This window comes from Dermochelys coriacea, chromosome 4 (assembly GCF_009764565.3).
Source record: "Dermochelys coriacea isolate rDerCor1 chromosome 4, rDerCor1.pri.v4, whole genome shotgun sequence".
In the NCBI taxonomy this organism is placed as follows: Eukaryota; Metazoa; Chordata; order Testudines; family Dermochelyidae; genus Dermochelys; species Dermochelys coriacea.
The window spans coordinates 76,361,342-76,377,383 of NC_050071.1; the positions used below are offsets into that span (position 1 = coordinate 76,361,342).

Sequence of the window (16,042 nt, forward strand, 5' to 3'; positions counted from 1 at the left end):
ATCTTCTGGTCTAGGAAAAAAGTCCCAGCTTACAGCTTCCTGAACAGCCCAGTGTTCCGAAAGATGCCTGCGTTAATGTCAATGAAATGCCCATGGTGATCCACAAGCACCTGGAGAACTATAGAGAAATACCCCTTCCGATTAACGTACTTGGAGGCTAGGTGGGCTGGTGTCAGAATTGGAATATGCGTGCCATCTATCGCCCCTCTGCAGTTAGGAAAACCCATTTGTGAAAGCCGTCCACAATATCATGCACGTTACCCAGAGTCACGGTTCTTGTGAGCAGGATGTGATTAATGGCCCTGCAAACTTGCATCAACACGATTCCAGTGGTCGACTTTCCCACGCCAAACTGGTTAATGACCGATGGGTAGCTGTCTGGAGTTTCTAGCTTCCAGACTGCAATAGCCACCTGCTTCTCCACCATCAGGGCAGCTCTCAATCTTGTGTCCTTGCGCCACAGGGTGAGTGCGAGCTCATCACACAGACCCATGAAAGTGGCTTTTCTCACCTGAAAGTTCTGCAGCCACTGCTCATTATCCCAGACTTGCATGATGATGTGATCCCACCACTCAGTGCTTGTTTCCCTAGCCCGAAAGCGGGGTTCTGTGGCGGTGAGCATGTCTGTGAATGCCACAAGCAAACTCGTGTCATATGCGTTACTCAAGTTGATACCATCATCGGAGCCCTTACTGTCAGTTTGGATCATAAGGAATAACTTGACTGCCCAAATGTGACGTGCTGGTGAGACTCATCAGCTTACTCCTCAGCTGTTTGGGCTCCATTCCCGCAGACCGAAAGGGAAGACAGAGCATGCAGTACAAAAAACGTTGAAAGACGACGCCAAGTGTGGATGGAAGCACAGGGATTGCTGGGATGTGAACCGATGCCTCACGGGGTATTGGGACAGGACCCAGAATGTCGGGCACCCCTCCACCCCCTTCCTACAAGCCACAGCGCCAGAATGAGAAGATGTGCTCTGTGGGATAGCTGCCCATAATGCACCGCTCCCAATGCCGCTGCAAGTGCCGCAAATGTGGCCATGCCAGTGCGATTGCAGCTGTCAGTGTGGACAGACTGCAGTGCTTTTCCTACTGCGCTCTCCCAATGCCGGTTTAACTCAAAGCGCTCTCCCAATGCCGGTTTAACTCAAAGCGCTCCACATCTGCAAGTGTAGCCATGCCCTAAGTCAGATAAGGGCCTGTTTAATTGGAGTGTAGATGTTCAGGCTCAGGCTGGAGCCTAAGATCAGGAACCCTTCCCCCTCCTGGGGTCCCAGGGCCTGGGCTCCAGCCCAAACCTGAATGTCTGCACAGCAATTAAACTGTGCCTTAGCCTAAGCCCCTTGAGCCCAAGTCAGCTGGTATGGACCAGCCCTGGGTGTTTAATTGTAGTGTAGATATATCCAAAAAGAACCAGCCTGCTCTGTGTGACTAAATGAGTCTAGGGAATAGTTCTGTAGCATCCTGGAATCTGATATTAGTTACATACCCCCTCAAGAATTCTTGGAACCAGTACAAATGTGTCTTAATCACATCTGGCTCCAAGTAGATTTGTATTAAACTCAATTGGTTTTGCTTTGCAAAAGTTAGTGTGAATGAGCATCTTTGTGTTCATACATCTAGAGTTTTGTTTGGAGTTTCAGGTTTGTATTGCTCCTAAAACATGAAGCAAAATTCATTCCTGATTATTGAGGTTTGTCTTGGTTCACGTAGAAACCAAATGAATCCAGGAGTTTCAACAGGTTTTGGTTTCTGTGTTTCTTAGTAAGGGAACTTTTTGTGCAATCTGCATTATGTTTCAAGCTTGTAACTAACCTGGAAACCAGTCCCATTTTGGGGAAAGGGGGTGGAGGGTAGTCACGTTTTGTTTGCAAATATTTTTTTGAGACCTAGTTGAGAGATAATACTGGATCTCCTCTCTGAAGTCAGTCCTTACTCCTCTATCTAATTGATAAAAGGAAAGAAAATGATAAAAGGTAACAGAATGATATAATAATCAGTTGTGGACTCCACACTTAGTAGTTGACTTATGAATCTTGTATATTCTTAGAAGCTGAAAAAGGGAATCTAAAAACTGTCTCTCATTTATGAGAGGAAAATGGCAGCTCTCCTTTTCAAATAAATGTTGCTAAACTTAAATGGTTGAAAAAGCTTGATATAACTACATCAGATACATCTCTAGAACTGTCACTTCAGAACAATCTCCAACTTTGCAATCCCTTCAACATTCACGTCCACTAGATAGTCTAAATTGATCATCTTGAAAAATATACGGCATAGTTCAAATTGCATATAGAAAGACTATATTAAAAGAATATTAAGGTTGCAAAATCCAGCATTCAAAAGTTAAGAAATGGTAGAATTAAGGTTGCCCATACAATTCTAATTCAGCCCTCATGTGTGCATTCAATATGACAGGCATTGTTCAATAATAAGGATCATGAAAGGCCCAAAATTATTAACATCAGTTGGTATAAGACATGACACTTGGATTAATTCTGATTTGCAGCTCAGTGCACCTTTGTCCTAAACCATAAGGTGTTTTGAATAGTAGTAAAAGGATGGGGATTCATTATCTCTGCATCCTGTCCAAAGGTTCAGTTCTGGACCCAGGATCCCGAAGTGACATGTTGGGAAGCATGCCCAGTGACAATAGAACATTCAGGGATATTAGAGGCAACCCTTCAGCAGGGTTAACTGAGCAAATACAAACTGAAATGTTTAACAATTATAATTTAGCCAAATCTGAGTGGATTTCTATGGGAACAAGAAAAGGCACCTCCCTGATGATCCCCTGCCAAATGTATCTGTTAATTACCCATCTAATGGCTTTATACTGTTGCCCATCACTGTAGTATATGAATGCTTTCCACATAAAATCAATAGCAGTAGTGAAGTGGACTTCCTGGAGTCTTTCTTGCTTCTACCTTTTTGGGTAATAATCTGCTTGGGGTAGGGGTTTTTGTTTGTTTTTGTTTTACATTGCAAGAGGATTATTGAATAAAATGGGTCTCACTATTGTGACATTGGCACTGTATTTATGTGGCTTGTTCTTCTGGAGTGAGTTGAAAATCTAGAGGATTCAGGAATCTTTGGGAGTGGACTAGCATTGGTTATTCGCTACCCTGCTGGGAAAGAGGGAGGACTCTGATCTTCATCTGCACGAGGGAGTGGTCAGACCAAGAGAGTGATGTATTGGAAACATCTCTAGTATCCACTCCTAAGATGAAGATAGGGTCCAACATATATCCAACTGCATATGTAAGTGCACAGATGGCCAGAGAATCCCATGGTTTCTGTGTAGACCATGAGATCAAGTACCATTGCCTCATTTAAATTGTGAATGTGGAGGTTGAAGCCACCCACGATAAGGAATCTGGTCAATTCCAGTACTATGTTGGGCAGTAGCTCTGTCAATTCCTTCCAACAACTTGACTGGGTTTCGACTTTGAGGTCTGTACACCACTGGAAGGCCTATGTTTTTCTTGTCCTTTTTTTTTTTCATCATGTATCTTATGGATACTGTGACTCAGGGAGCTCCTCTTGCCAACTAGCAGAGGGCACAGAGGGTGCACAGGGTTTTACAGGGATCCCATGGGTCAGATATATGCATAATAATTCACTAAAATGTGGTATGTGAAGCCTCTACCGAGAGCCAGTAACCCACTGGTCATCATAATCATTGTGAAATATGTACAGATAATACTTAAGGAGCTGTGTCTATACTAAAAATTATACTCTTAAGCCAGGTAACCAGGAGATGACATGTCTTGGACAGGTTTCTTTCAGGTAAGGGCTAGCAGACACTTATCTCCAGTATGGTCATTGTGTATTGTGTGCCTCACAATCTATGCCCGTTCACATACTGAGCCAGCTGCCAATTGCAAAATCTATAAGAAAGGAGTATACAGAAAAAAACAACCAGTGTGGGGGGGAGTGTCCTTCTTATGAATGAGTACAATGGGGATGCAAACAGACAACCTGGATCTTTCATCAAGGAGGCAAGCTGAGAGTGTCTCATGAAAAGAAGATCACAGCCAAGTCTGGCTGAAAATGCTGAAAGGACTTTGGGTTAGCATTGCTTTTTAAGATGTGCAAGTGTCTAGTTAAATAAGTCTAGGTTCTAGAATGCATCTTATGATTTCATTTTATATGTAACCATTTGTTTCCAATACTTTTACTTTCTGTCACTTGAATCTCTGTACTTTAAGAAATTTTTACTTGTTTGCACTGTAAACATAACTAAATTGAGTGTGTCATGGGGAATTGTGAACTGAGGTGAAACTGGTAAGCCAGGGTGTGTGATTTCTTTAAAAGTTCTCCAGGTACGTTCTCGGGTCTGTCTTGGCTTGATATATATAGAGTATCCTGTGGGGACCATCTGTACTAGGGTAGGGTTGGAGATTGGCATTAAACTATGTACCAGTGATGCAAGCAAGCGCTGGTGTTTCATCCAAGAGATTATGAATGATGCTGGTTTTGTTGATGGCCAACTGTGCATTGAGCACCAGGATTTTCAGATTGTTGTTTTTGTTTTCCTCTTCTCTTTAATGATTTTACTGATTGAACAATTGGCTTTAGGTGTCCAGCTTTTGGATTTATTCCAGTGTGGTGGTTTGGAGGAAAGTTTCCTTAACCCAGTGTTGTTTGGGAGTTTGCAGGATAATTGGGTCCCACATCTTTGAAGATGCTGATATTCCAGTTTTCCAGATTTTTAGGGTCTGACAATATTGTTCTGTGCTTTGCTATAGTCCCCGGAAAAATTTGCATGATAGTCCCTAAATAAGTGCAGCTGACAAAGGGTGGTGTTGAAGTAGTGGATTGTGGTGTAGATAGAAGGGGGCATTTCTTTCTTCCTCCTTCTCCCTCTTTGTTAACAGAACTTCATACTCCTGTGATGTAGTGGGGAGAATATGGAACTGAGCGTTGCACCTCATGGCCCAGTGGATAAGTGGGGGAGTGAGTAGCACATAGGTGGAACTGATTGATTCCAAGGGGGAGGAGAGTGAGAGGGAGAAAACAAACACTGCACTTACTTGTAAAGTTATGGTGATGACTGTAGTTTGAGCTCATCAGCATGGATGGCTGTGGCAGAGCCCTAGAGATCTCTGTTGCAAACAATGGATGCTCTAGAGCTCTTCAAAAACAGATTTCTTTTTATGCTAGAAGTTGTTAGACAACCTATATGTAGGAGTTGCGACCATTTCTATGTAGTATTATTTGTACCATTGTAAACCACTCTCAACACTACCAAAGCACAGATATTGAAATTGATATTGCCTAATTTATCTAGCCCCATAAAGCTAAAGTTACTTAACATTTTAACACTTCGGTTTTGTGTTCTGGAAACTACCTCTTACAGACCAATTTTATAGTCTAAAACTGAAAACAGAAAATATGTTTTGGAAAATAAATAAGAACCACTTAACAGTCTAGCTCGGTGGTTTTTCACAGCTCAGCAGTGTTTTATAACCCAGCTTGAAACATTAATCAGCTTTAATCTTAAAATACTGAAATATATGATATAGTAATGATTTTGTTTTTATTATTTGTTGTTTTCAGTTTTCTCATTTAGAATTTCTTAAATGGATCGTATTTGTATTCTCATTAAAAGTCTTTCACATATTCATGAACTTACAGTTTATTATTGTAAGGGAATCATTTCACTAAGCTCAGAACTGATCTCTGTGTAGCTTGGTTTAGTTTGGATAAATTTTAGCACAGAACCCACATTGTCCATACATGTGTTCAGACGCTGAGATATAGTCTTATGATTGTTTTAAATTTCAAACCTATTATGTATTATGGCTTGGATGACTTGTATTTCTCACTGGTTTGATGAAGATGATTGGTATGAAGGACACCAAAGAGTAAGAATTCTTTGTTAAAATTACCATTTTCTATTTTACTGCCTTACATTTTTCTTCATTGCACTGCTGTTTCTCTGTGTTACATATACCATTAGCATTATTTGTATTGCAGTACTGAGAATGGATCATTAATATTTATTTATATGGTCTTAACCCTGGCATAAGTATATAATGTCATATTTTGAAGATTTCAGTATAAAGTAATATGAATACAATTTTTCAGTCTTGGAACTTCAGTTGGCAGATAGCTGCATTTTTATTTTTTGGTTGCATACTTTAATATATAGTAAATGTTGAAAGAGTAAATTAAATATTCCATTTTAGTCTATTAGAAGGAATGAATGTAATACTTACGGTTCTAATGAACTAACTACAGCAGTGAACAGAAGAGTGGGGGAAAATCTGAATAAGACAATATTTAAGAAATAAAGCATAGAACTTTACTTAGGGTCATCTCCATGTTGTACTCTGGACATTTGTATAGGATTTTATAGAGCGAGTGACATTATTTCAAAATAAGAAGAGTGGTTGCTATGGCAACCTTTGCAAGATGTCCTAGAAAAAATGTTTAAATGTGTTTTGATAACCATATGCTTCGGGCAAGCTTGATCTATTTCTGTTTTTCATAGGTTTAAGATAGGAAAATAATGAAAGGCACATATCTTTCAGTATGTTATGGCCTCTTTTAATGTAATTACTTGGTGTCTTTTTTGTATTATTCTTTTAATGGTACATTTCTCAGTCATTACATCATGTTGCAGCAGGAGTTGCGGCTTCTCTGTTTTTCAGTAGATCCTTATTAGTCAACTATATGTGTGATTTGTTAAGTGTGAATTATGTGCTCGCTGCTGCAATATAGAGCTAGAAGATTTTAATGTTTTCTCATTCTCATCCATTGTATCTTTTTCATCACATAGTTGCTTTGGATACAGCCTCATTCTCTAGCAGCCACTTGTGAGGTAAGCAGTTGTGAGATTAGTGGTAGCCATATCTCAGACCAGTAATGCTCTAACGGCAAACAGACAGCAGGAAGGAGGCTATGCTATGGTATGGCTGGTAACCGTCTCCTTGGAGATGAAAACAGATTCCCTACATCAGGGTTCTCAAATATTTTCATAGTATGGGACACACCTTGATAATCTTGTGGACTACCTACCTTTCTTTCTTATCATCTACTGTGTCTGTGCTGGCTATAGCAATTGTTAGCATGGTAATAGAAAGTATTTAATATATTTAGCTATCTCTTTAATTGCATTTAACATCTGAAAACTATTAATCCTAGTATCATGTGACCAGCCAGCTCTAAAAAGGTGTTAGTTTGAAACCTGTGCTACATGTTGACTCAAGTTGACATAACTATTTGTATGATTCAACATGTCTGGCTGTGTGCTGTTAGGAATATTAACGTATATAATGACTGCTCAGAAGCACTGGTATTAACATTTGGCTTTTCATTTTATTGTAGTTCTAGAAGAAAGAACTTGAAGAAGAAAAAGAATAAAATATTGTGCTTTAGGGCTGAGAAGATATAATAATTATAGATAGCACTGTTAGAGTTGCCTACAGGGCCGGCCCACGACAAAGCCCTGGCTGGGATGATTTAACTGGGACTTGGTCCTGCTTTGAGCAGGGGGTTGGACTAGATGACCTTCTGGGGTCCCTTCCAACCCTGATATTCTATGATTCTATGATTCTATGATTTTGGCACATGAGGCGGGGAGTTCAAATGACGCTCCCATGCCCCCTCGCTTGGGCCAAAACTTTGAAAGGTCTCAATTCTGCCTTCTTCCTGTTCTACTCCTCTCATGGTACTGCTCTGCTACCTACCCCAATAAAGGAGAACTAACAACTTAAAATGCCTTGTTCAACTTTTTTAAGTAACACTTAACTTTCAAACGCCTGAACAGCAAATGTAACTTTTCTTGTCTGCCTAGTAAACATTGGCATTTTTATCTGTTTGAATAATCAAAGTGGTTCTTTCCATGCCTTCTTGATTGCAAAGATTTGAACTGCTTCCTGAAGATCCACAGTCTGGGCCAGCTCATGCTCTATTGAGATGGTTGCAAGGCCAACCAGCCTCTCCTGTGTGATTGTGGAGAATAGATTTATTAACTTCAGCTTGGAGAAGCTGCGTTCTCCACTGGCAACTGTTATAGGAAGTGCTAGAAGTATGCGCAAAGCAACAAAAGCATTTGGAAAGAGGGTGGTCATCTTATTTGTGTACATATATTTCAGAACAGTCTTTGGAGTTGATCCTGCTGAAATGGATGTTGAAAGGGCTTTCAGTTCATCACCTATATCACTCGCATCAATATCGCGCATCTCATCATGTGTCAACACTGTCTCTAGTGCTCTGCATTGCTGGTGTAGGTCTTCTTCAGGTATAGTGAGGAGTTTTGGAATATCATACAACATCCCAAATATACTGCTGTGTTCCTTGAGCTGCATGAAACGTGCTTCAACTGACTGTATTGCACAATCTAGCACCTGGTTAAAGAATTCAACTTTGAATTGTTGTTTGTGGTCTCTTATGGGATTATCCCATGCCTCGTAATCAAAATGTCTTCTTCTTCGGTGACTTGTATTCTTGAATGGGTGGGAAAATAGCTTCAGTGTAAAGTTCCTCTGCCAACTTCTGTGCACTCTTCAGAACGTTTTGAACTCCCTCATCTGACCAGTAAGACTGTAGGTATGACTTCGCTTTGTCCAGTTGTTCCATTGCTCCAGATATATCAAGGTTGTCTTGGAGTCTCTTGTTTACAACATTATTTCAAACAGTATGTCATGCCACAACACTAAGCCACACAGAAATTTGAAGTTATGTATGTTTCTGGTAATTCCATTTCCGTCTGCCACTGTTCTCTCATGAACAGTTCCTGTCATAGCATTATCCTCCATAATGGCAACTATGGCACCATCTATCTTCCCAATTTGGTGTTTGATAGGCTTTATCGCCTCCTCTCAACTTTCCCATAGTGTGGCACTCAGTGGTTTCAGTGTCAGAGAGGATGTTCCCAGATGTTGTTGTTTCAAAATTTGCCATCGATGAGTTGATGGAGAGAAAAATACATAGATGCTTTGAATTACATTAAAAAGTTCAGCAGCCTCACTAGAAGCTGATATTGCATCGCTGACTACCAAGTTCAATGAGTGAGAACTGCATGGGACAAAAAAAGCTTGAGGGTTTAACTCTCTGATCTGTGTCTGCACTCCTCTGTTCTTTCCCCTCATCTTGGCACCATTATCGTAGCCCTGACCCCTCATGTCAGCTATCACAATTCCTGTATATTCCAGCTTTTTAAGAAACACATTTGTCATACCAGCTCCTATAGTATCATCAATGTCAATACATTCTAGAAAGTGCTCTCTGACAGTCACCATTGCAGGGACATTGTCACTAGGTTCTGTTGTTGTTACAAAATTCACCATTAAAGTCATTTGTTCCATATGGCTGATGTCAGGTGTGCAGTCCAGAATAACAGAGTAATATCTTGCTGACTTCAGATCTGCTACAATCTTGTGTTTGACTTTTGTTGCCAGTAACTGTATGATCTCATTTTGAATTGTTTTTCCAAGGTAGTGGTGTTTGTACATTTCTTGGGTGGTGACTCTTCTTAGATGCTCCTGGAGTACATCATCAAACTCAGCCATCAGCTCCACAATTTCAAGGAAGTTTCCATTGTTTGGCACATACAGCTGATCTGAAGTACCATGCAGTGCTAGGTTTTGGGTAGCAAGCATTCTCACAATGGTAATGAGCCTTTTTAGAACATTTTGCCAGTAAAGAGACTCTGATGCAATCTTCTCTTGATGCTGATCATCTATGGTGGCCTTTAACCTTAGTCTCATCTCAAGCTCTTTCCACCTATGGAATGCTCTCTGGTGATTTGCTGCTTTCTCATGGCATGCCAGATTTCTAGCCAGATTTTTCCAGTCCTTTGTTCCTGTAGAACCCGATGTGGCTGGAATATTAGACTGGAAGAATTTGCAACAAAAACAGTATGCAGCATTCTCACGTAAGTCATGGCCTCTCCACTTTGTCACCATTGGAGATTTCACGCCAGTAATATGTTGGATGGAAACTTCTATTTGCATTGTCTTTGGGGAACATGAAGTTTTTCACTTGGTATGGCCCATGCAGTACAAGGAAGTCACTCAGGCTACTGCTCAAGTGGGTCCACAGTCCTGGATCATCTAGACTTAAGGAAGTAAACTCAGCAGCAGCTGTTTCTTGCACCTCCACCACACTCTTCTCTGATCTACACTTTTCTTCAGGAATGTGTATGGTTACATCCATTTGAGATGGAGATATGGATGCTGCAGTAGCTGCCAGGTCACCTGCACTCTGACTAGCTGGAAGATCAGGCATCTCCTCACCACTCACATCTTCACTGGGGCCAGAAGGCTTACCATGAACATTTGTGTCTATGTATCTCAGGAGAGCTTCTTCCTGCTTAGATAGAAAAGCTTCCTTTGCATTTTCTTCTTTCACTCATGACTGCTGTTCTCTGCCAGCTATAGTGGCTCTCAACACTCAGTTGAAGGGGACAAATAAGTAGGCTGGTAGCAGGGCCTGAGTGTGGGAAGATATCAGCATTTTAAGGGCCTAAGTGGCTCCTACTACTTCAGCTGACTGCCTGTTCTCCTCAAGTGGGTTCAGGGAAGCAGCAGGAAACAGGAAGCTCCCTGAGAAGCTGGTGTTAATCAGTCCAGGCTCCTAGGGGTGCTAGAGAGGTACATAAGAGGCTCCTCCTCCTCTCTCTCCCTGCAGCTCCTGCTGCTTTCTGTTATTCCCTCTCACTTTTTCTCCTGCCTGCCTATTATGTCTTTTGTGCCCTCCTTCCTCCAGCACAGCACTTCACCATCTCTGTGCATCTAGAACAGAGAGAATACATACGCACCAGCAGCAGACACAATTTTCTACACTCTGGGTCCTAGTGGCGTGCCTCTTCACCCCCAGTCTGGCACCTGAGGCGACTGCCTCAGTTCACCTCATGGTAAGGCCAGCCCTGTTTGCCTATAGTTAAGGTCATTCAATACTTTTGTTATAAGACCTTTTTTCAGTAGCTCATAACTTTGCCAAACTTTAACTGTTTGGGCTGAAATTTTCCATGCAGGTATCTTTTTTTAATGTTTCATACATTTCTGAGGAGGAGGATAAGAAAAAAATACATGGTCTGCCCATGTTATAAAATTCTTATCACCATTTCATTGAGAAGCTCTAACTCTTTCTGCTTCGCAGCAGGGACTCAAAATTTTGGCAGGTAAGTCTGGTGGAAAAAAATAGTAAGTGATCATCTACTCAAAGACCACATTGTAAACATATGTGCTAAGGTACCAAATTAAAGTTGCATGGGCAACCATCTGGCATTCCTATCTCTTGAGGAGGTAATTTTGACTAACATTAAAAATATCTAAGTGATTTTGTAAAAGAGTTCATGTTAGGGGCAGGGGAGTGGAAGAAGTTCTAAGCTGGACTGTCTGATTTATAAGGTGGCATAGTGTTCTTGTGGTTTATTTTTACCTCTCTCTTTCATTTTTCCTGTGTTGATGATTCCCAGGAAGTCACAAGGGGGTTTGCACTTTTTTCCAAAGTGGAACTTCTGAGCTACTTGGCTCTCCATCTGAAATCGATAGTACCACAGAAGCCAGTGTTATTGGACAGGACATACAATCAGGCTCTCATCCCCATTGGTGAAGTACTGCCAAATCAAGTGTAGCCAGAGGTACACAACCTTTCCAATAATGCAGTGTCAGCTTGCCAGGAGCTTGAGGATCAGACATAGGTTTTCATATTTTAATCTTGTAAATGCACACAATTTCATATTTATGTCTAGCATGCTATAATTGTATGCAGCAGTTGACAAATATATGTAGAAGTCTGCAAAATATCAGTGGGAAAATGGGCACACCTATCTCTTCAAGTCTGTTTTTATCTTTGAGGCAGTCACATGCATTCTGAAAGGCAAGTCTTATTCTGCAGGGTAAATGTGATACTTTTATTGTTCAGTTTCATAAAAAAATGCTTTCAACAAAGATTATACAAATATTATCCCTCCCTTTTACTTAGATAGTTACTTATCATTCAATAGACATTTATAGAAATTTAGTAAATTCCCATTATTAAAGTTGCATTGGAACACCGTAACTCAATCAATTCTAGTTGAATTTAGCCTCTGTGTGTGTGTGTGTGTGTGTGTGTATTATTTTATTATTTGGTTCTGCTTAAAATGGGTCTGCAAACATATTTGAACACTTTTTGTTCCTTTGAAAAGCTTTGAATTTTGAAGCTTCTTGCTCCAATTGGTATAGGGATGGCAAACACTCACACTTTGATTTTTGAGCTTTTGTTGGCAAGTTGGAAATTAGGAAATGTCATTCCACTGAAGCTGTCTGCGTAAAAGCTTGTAGGTGCAAGCAAAAGCTTCAGAAGACTGTTGATTAGCAGAATTAGTCTGAAATTCCTATCTAACACAAACAAGAACTCTCTACTCTTTCCTTTGCTCATTCTCAATGGTTCCCTGCTTCTTCAAGGTATGAGAAAGTTATGAGCAGTTTGGGGGCCATGGATTGTACACAGCAGACCTAAGAAGTTTTTCCTATCTGTGTTCAGTGATACTGATCCACACTGGATAAGTACATTAGCTGGATAGTTCTACAGAAATGGTCAGCAATAAAGTAGTTTAACTATATTTAACATTTTAACTGTCATCATTAGGTTACATAACTGAAATCCTATTGAGAACTATGGGTCATTTAACACTTATTTTAGAGCAGCACGAGTACCAAATTAATGTAATTACCCTTTATTGTGACTGTCATAATAAATTTAAAAGCACATTAGTGGTCCAGAAAAGCTTTGCAAGGCTTTGAGCTGTTGTTCAAGGCAGAGCGTTTTCAGTTTCATTCAGACTGCATTGGATCAATTCATATTCAGAAGGCCATTTTCACTAACACAAGGGCTAGAAATTTGATGGTCCATATCCAGAACTGGAAATTCATGAGATTTGTTTTCCGCCATATGCAAAGCAGAACTTTTGTCCCTTTTGATTGGTGTGTGCCTAATGAGATAGTTATCATTAATGTCTACTTTAAAGGGAAAGCCTACCACCTACTCGGGAACACAAAAGAATCTTAAGAAGCCATCATTTGCTGTAGCTGATTTTTGCCATCTATTGCTATGTTTCTAACCTTCCTTTCTGAGCTGAGGTTACCAAGGAGGAGTTAACTAATCAGCATCACATAACTGTTCTCTGCCAATATTCTGACCTTTCATGGTTGGCTTCCACATTAATTTATGATATAGAAAGGATTAAAGTAAGGTAGAGCAGCTGGGGAGCATAGCTCGTTCTACTTTGCTAAAAACACCACCCTTCTCTTCTGTCTGATTTTTTTTTAAGTAGTGCTTCCTCACAACTCCCCATGCTCCTTGGTTGGTTAAGAGAGAACTCCTCCTGTTTCCAGCTCCTTTAACAGCTGGCAGAGATGGTGGTGGGCAAAGGACATTGATTCATATTAATGTTAGATCTATGAGCAGTCTCAGAACCCCATCTAATATCGGTTCTGTCAATTTGCATACAGGATTTGGTGGGAATGCTGGTGAAGTCACATTAAGTTGCCTTCCTTTGATCCTATTGGCCAGATCCCAGAGGGATCAGCTAGAGAATACATCCAGAGGCATGCATGCTGGAGCAACATCTCTTTCACCCTGTGATAGCGTTCATTGTGTACTCCCTCTCTCATCAGTTCATTTCAGTTTGTTGGTGTGCTGTACCCAATACTGTGGGGTTGGCGAGTGTGGAGTGGTACTTATACACAGAGCACAAGGACTGCATATGTACTTAACCCCTGCACATGTGAACAAGAGGAAAGTGTGTGTGTGTGTGTGTGTGTGTGTGTGTGTATGTGAGAGAAAGAGAGAGAGAGAGCTCTTTGTGCTGTCTTCCTCCTTCTCAGTAGAGCCAGGCATAATCACTTGAAAGTGAGTGCTATGTAAGTGTTGTGTTTTATTTTCTGTGAGGTTTACATTATGAAGCAACTGTTTTATTTTCCGTTGAACACATTAGATACATCCTCTTATTTGACTTATTTTCTTCCTTTACCCTACTTTAAAAAATGGTTCCTTAATGCTTTGCCTGTATTTCAAACTGAATGATATGGAAATTTTTGAAACATCATAGCTTCAAAACTCTCTTTTCAGGGAAGTTTGGGGTCAAAAATTAAAACAAACTCTAATATGATATGAAATGTGCCATGTTAAATGTCAGGAGGAAGTATTTACAATCAGTCTTATAACTAAAAGCTCGACTCAACTGCATCTCCGTAAGTATTTTAAATAATCTCCATGCTTTGCAATTACATTTAGAATCTCACAAGTTCCCTTTAGTATTCAGAAGCCCATAGCAAATTTAATGAATTTTGTGAATGTAGTGAGTGAACAAGCACAGTTGGTGGGGGATGAAAGCAAAGATGACATAATAAAGTGTACATTGTTCATTTTTTTGACAAATGTATTTTAGTTTTAATTTATAATACTTCATAGTATACATTATTTTACAAAATGTACTACTGTAAATGTGAAGACTTAATGAGATCTCACAACAGCACTTTACTCTTAAGCTCTGTGCTGAAAATTCAGTAGACTGGATATATTTTAATATGAAAAAAAACCGCGGAGTCCTTCTGGCACCTTAGAGACTAACAAATTAATTTTGGCATAAGCTTTTGTGGGCTAGAACCCACTTCATCAGATGTATGAGGTAAAAGATACAGGAGCAGGTATAAATACATGAAAGGATGTGGGTTGTTTTACCAAGTGTTAGGTCAGTCTAACAAGTCTAATAAATCAATTAACAGCAGGATACCAAGGGAGGAAAAATAACTTTTGAAGTGGTATGAGAGTGGCCCATTACAGACAGTTGACAAGAACATGTGAGTAACAATAGGGAGAAATTAGTATTGAGGAAATTAAGTTTAGGTTTTGTAATGACCCAACCACTCCCAGTCTTTATTTAGGCCTAATCTGATGGTATCTAGTTTGCAAATTAATTCCAGTTCTGCAGCTTCACGTTGGAGTCTAGTTTTGAATTTTGGTGTTGAGGAATTGCCACTCTGAGGTCTGTTATTGAGTGACCAGAGAGATTGAAGTGTTCTCCTACTTGTTTTTGAATGTTATGATTCCTGATGTCAGATTTGTGTCCATTTATTCTTTTGTTTAGAGACTGTCCGGTTTGGCCAGTGTACATGGCAGAGGGGCATTGCTGGCACATGATGGCATATATCACATTGGTAGATGTGCAGGTGAATGAGCCCTGAATGATGTGGCTGATGTGGTTAGGTCCTGTGATGGTGTCCCTTGAATAGATGTGTGGACAATGTTGGCACCAGGGTTTGTAGCAGGGTTTGGTCCCTCAGTTGGTGTTTTTGTTGTGTGGTAAGTAGTTGCTGGTGAGTATTTGCTTCAAGTTGGGGGGCTGTCTGTAAGCGAGGACTGGCCTGTCTCCCAAGGTCTGTGAGAATTATGAAGTGTATGGAATAGTGAAATGCAGCTCACAAAGATTCTGCTGTATCAGTCAATATTTTACATTTGCAGTTTTTAGGTTGTCAATGCAAACTTTAGTATAGAATTTAGAAAAGTATGCAAACTTCAACTTAAATGGACCATCCCTTTAGAATTAAAAATATTGACTTCCTTAGACAATTAATTGTTCTGTTCAACTCTAGAAGAAATTCAGAATGATCTGGACAAATAGGAGAAATGGTCTGAAGTAAATAGGATGAAATTCAATATGGACAAATGCAAAGTATTCCACTTGGGAAGGAACAATCAGTTGCACACATACAAAATGGGAAATGACTGCTTAGGAAGGAGTACTGCGGAAAGGGATCTGGGGGGTCATAGTGGATCACAAGCTAAATATGAATGAACAGTGTAACACTGGTGCAAAAAAAGCAAACATCATTTGGGGATGTATTAGAGGGAGTGTTGTAAGCAAGACATGAGAAGTAATTCTTCCGCTCTGCTCTGTGCTGATTAGTCCTCAACTGGTGTATTGTGTCCAGTTCTGGGCACCACATTTCAGGAAGAATATGGACAAATTGGAGCAAGCCCAGAGAAGAGCAACAAAAATGATTAAAGGTATAAAAAACAGGACCCAAGAAGAAAGATTG

At 40.2% G+C, this 16,042-nt stretch overlaps 1 protein-coding gene across 1 annotated transcript in view; it reads left to right on the plus strand.

Annotated features, from left to right (window-relative positions):
• Nucleotides 1-5,729: 5,729 nt before the first annotated feature.
• The window catches only part of WDR17 (WD repeat domain 17), a 100,523-nt gene continuing 90,210 nt past the window's right edge, over nucleotides 5,730-16,042 (plus strand). Inside the window, 1 exon segment of the mRNA XM_038399878.2 lies at nucleotides 5,730-5,872. Coding sequence (XP_038255806.1) covers nucleotides 5,807-5,872 — 66 coding nt within the window. The 5' untranslated portion in view covers nucleotides 5,730-5,806.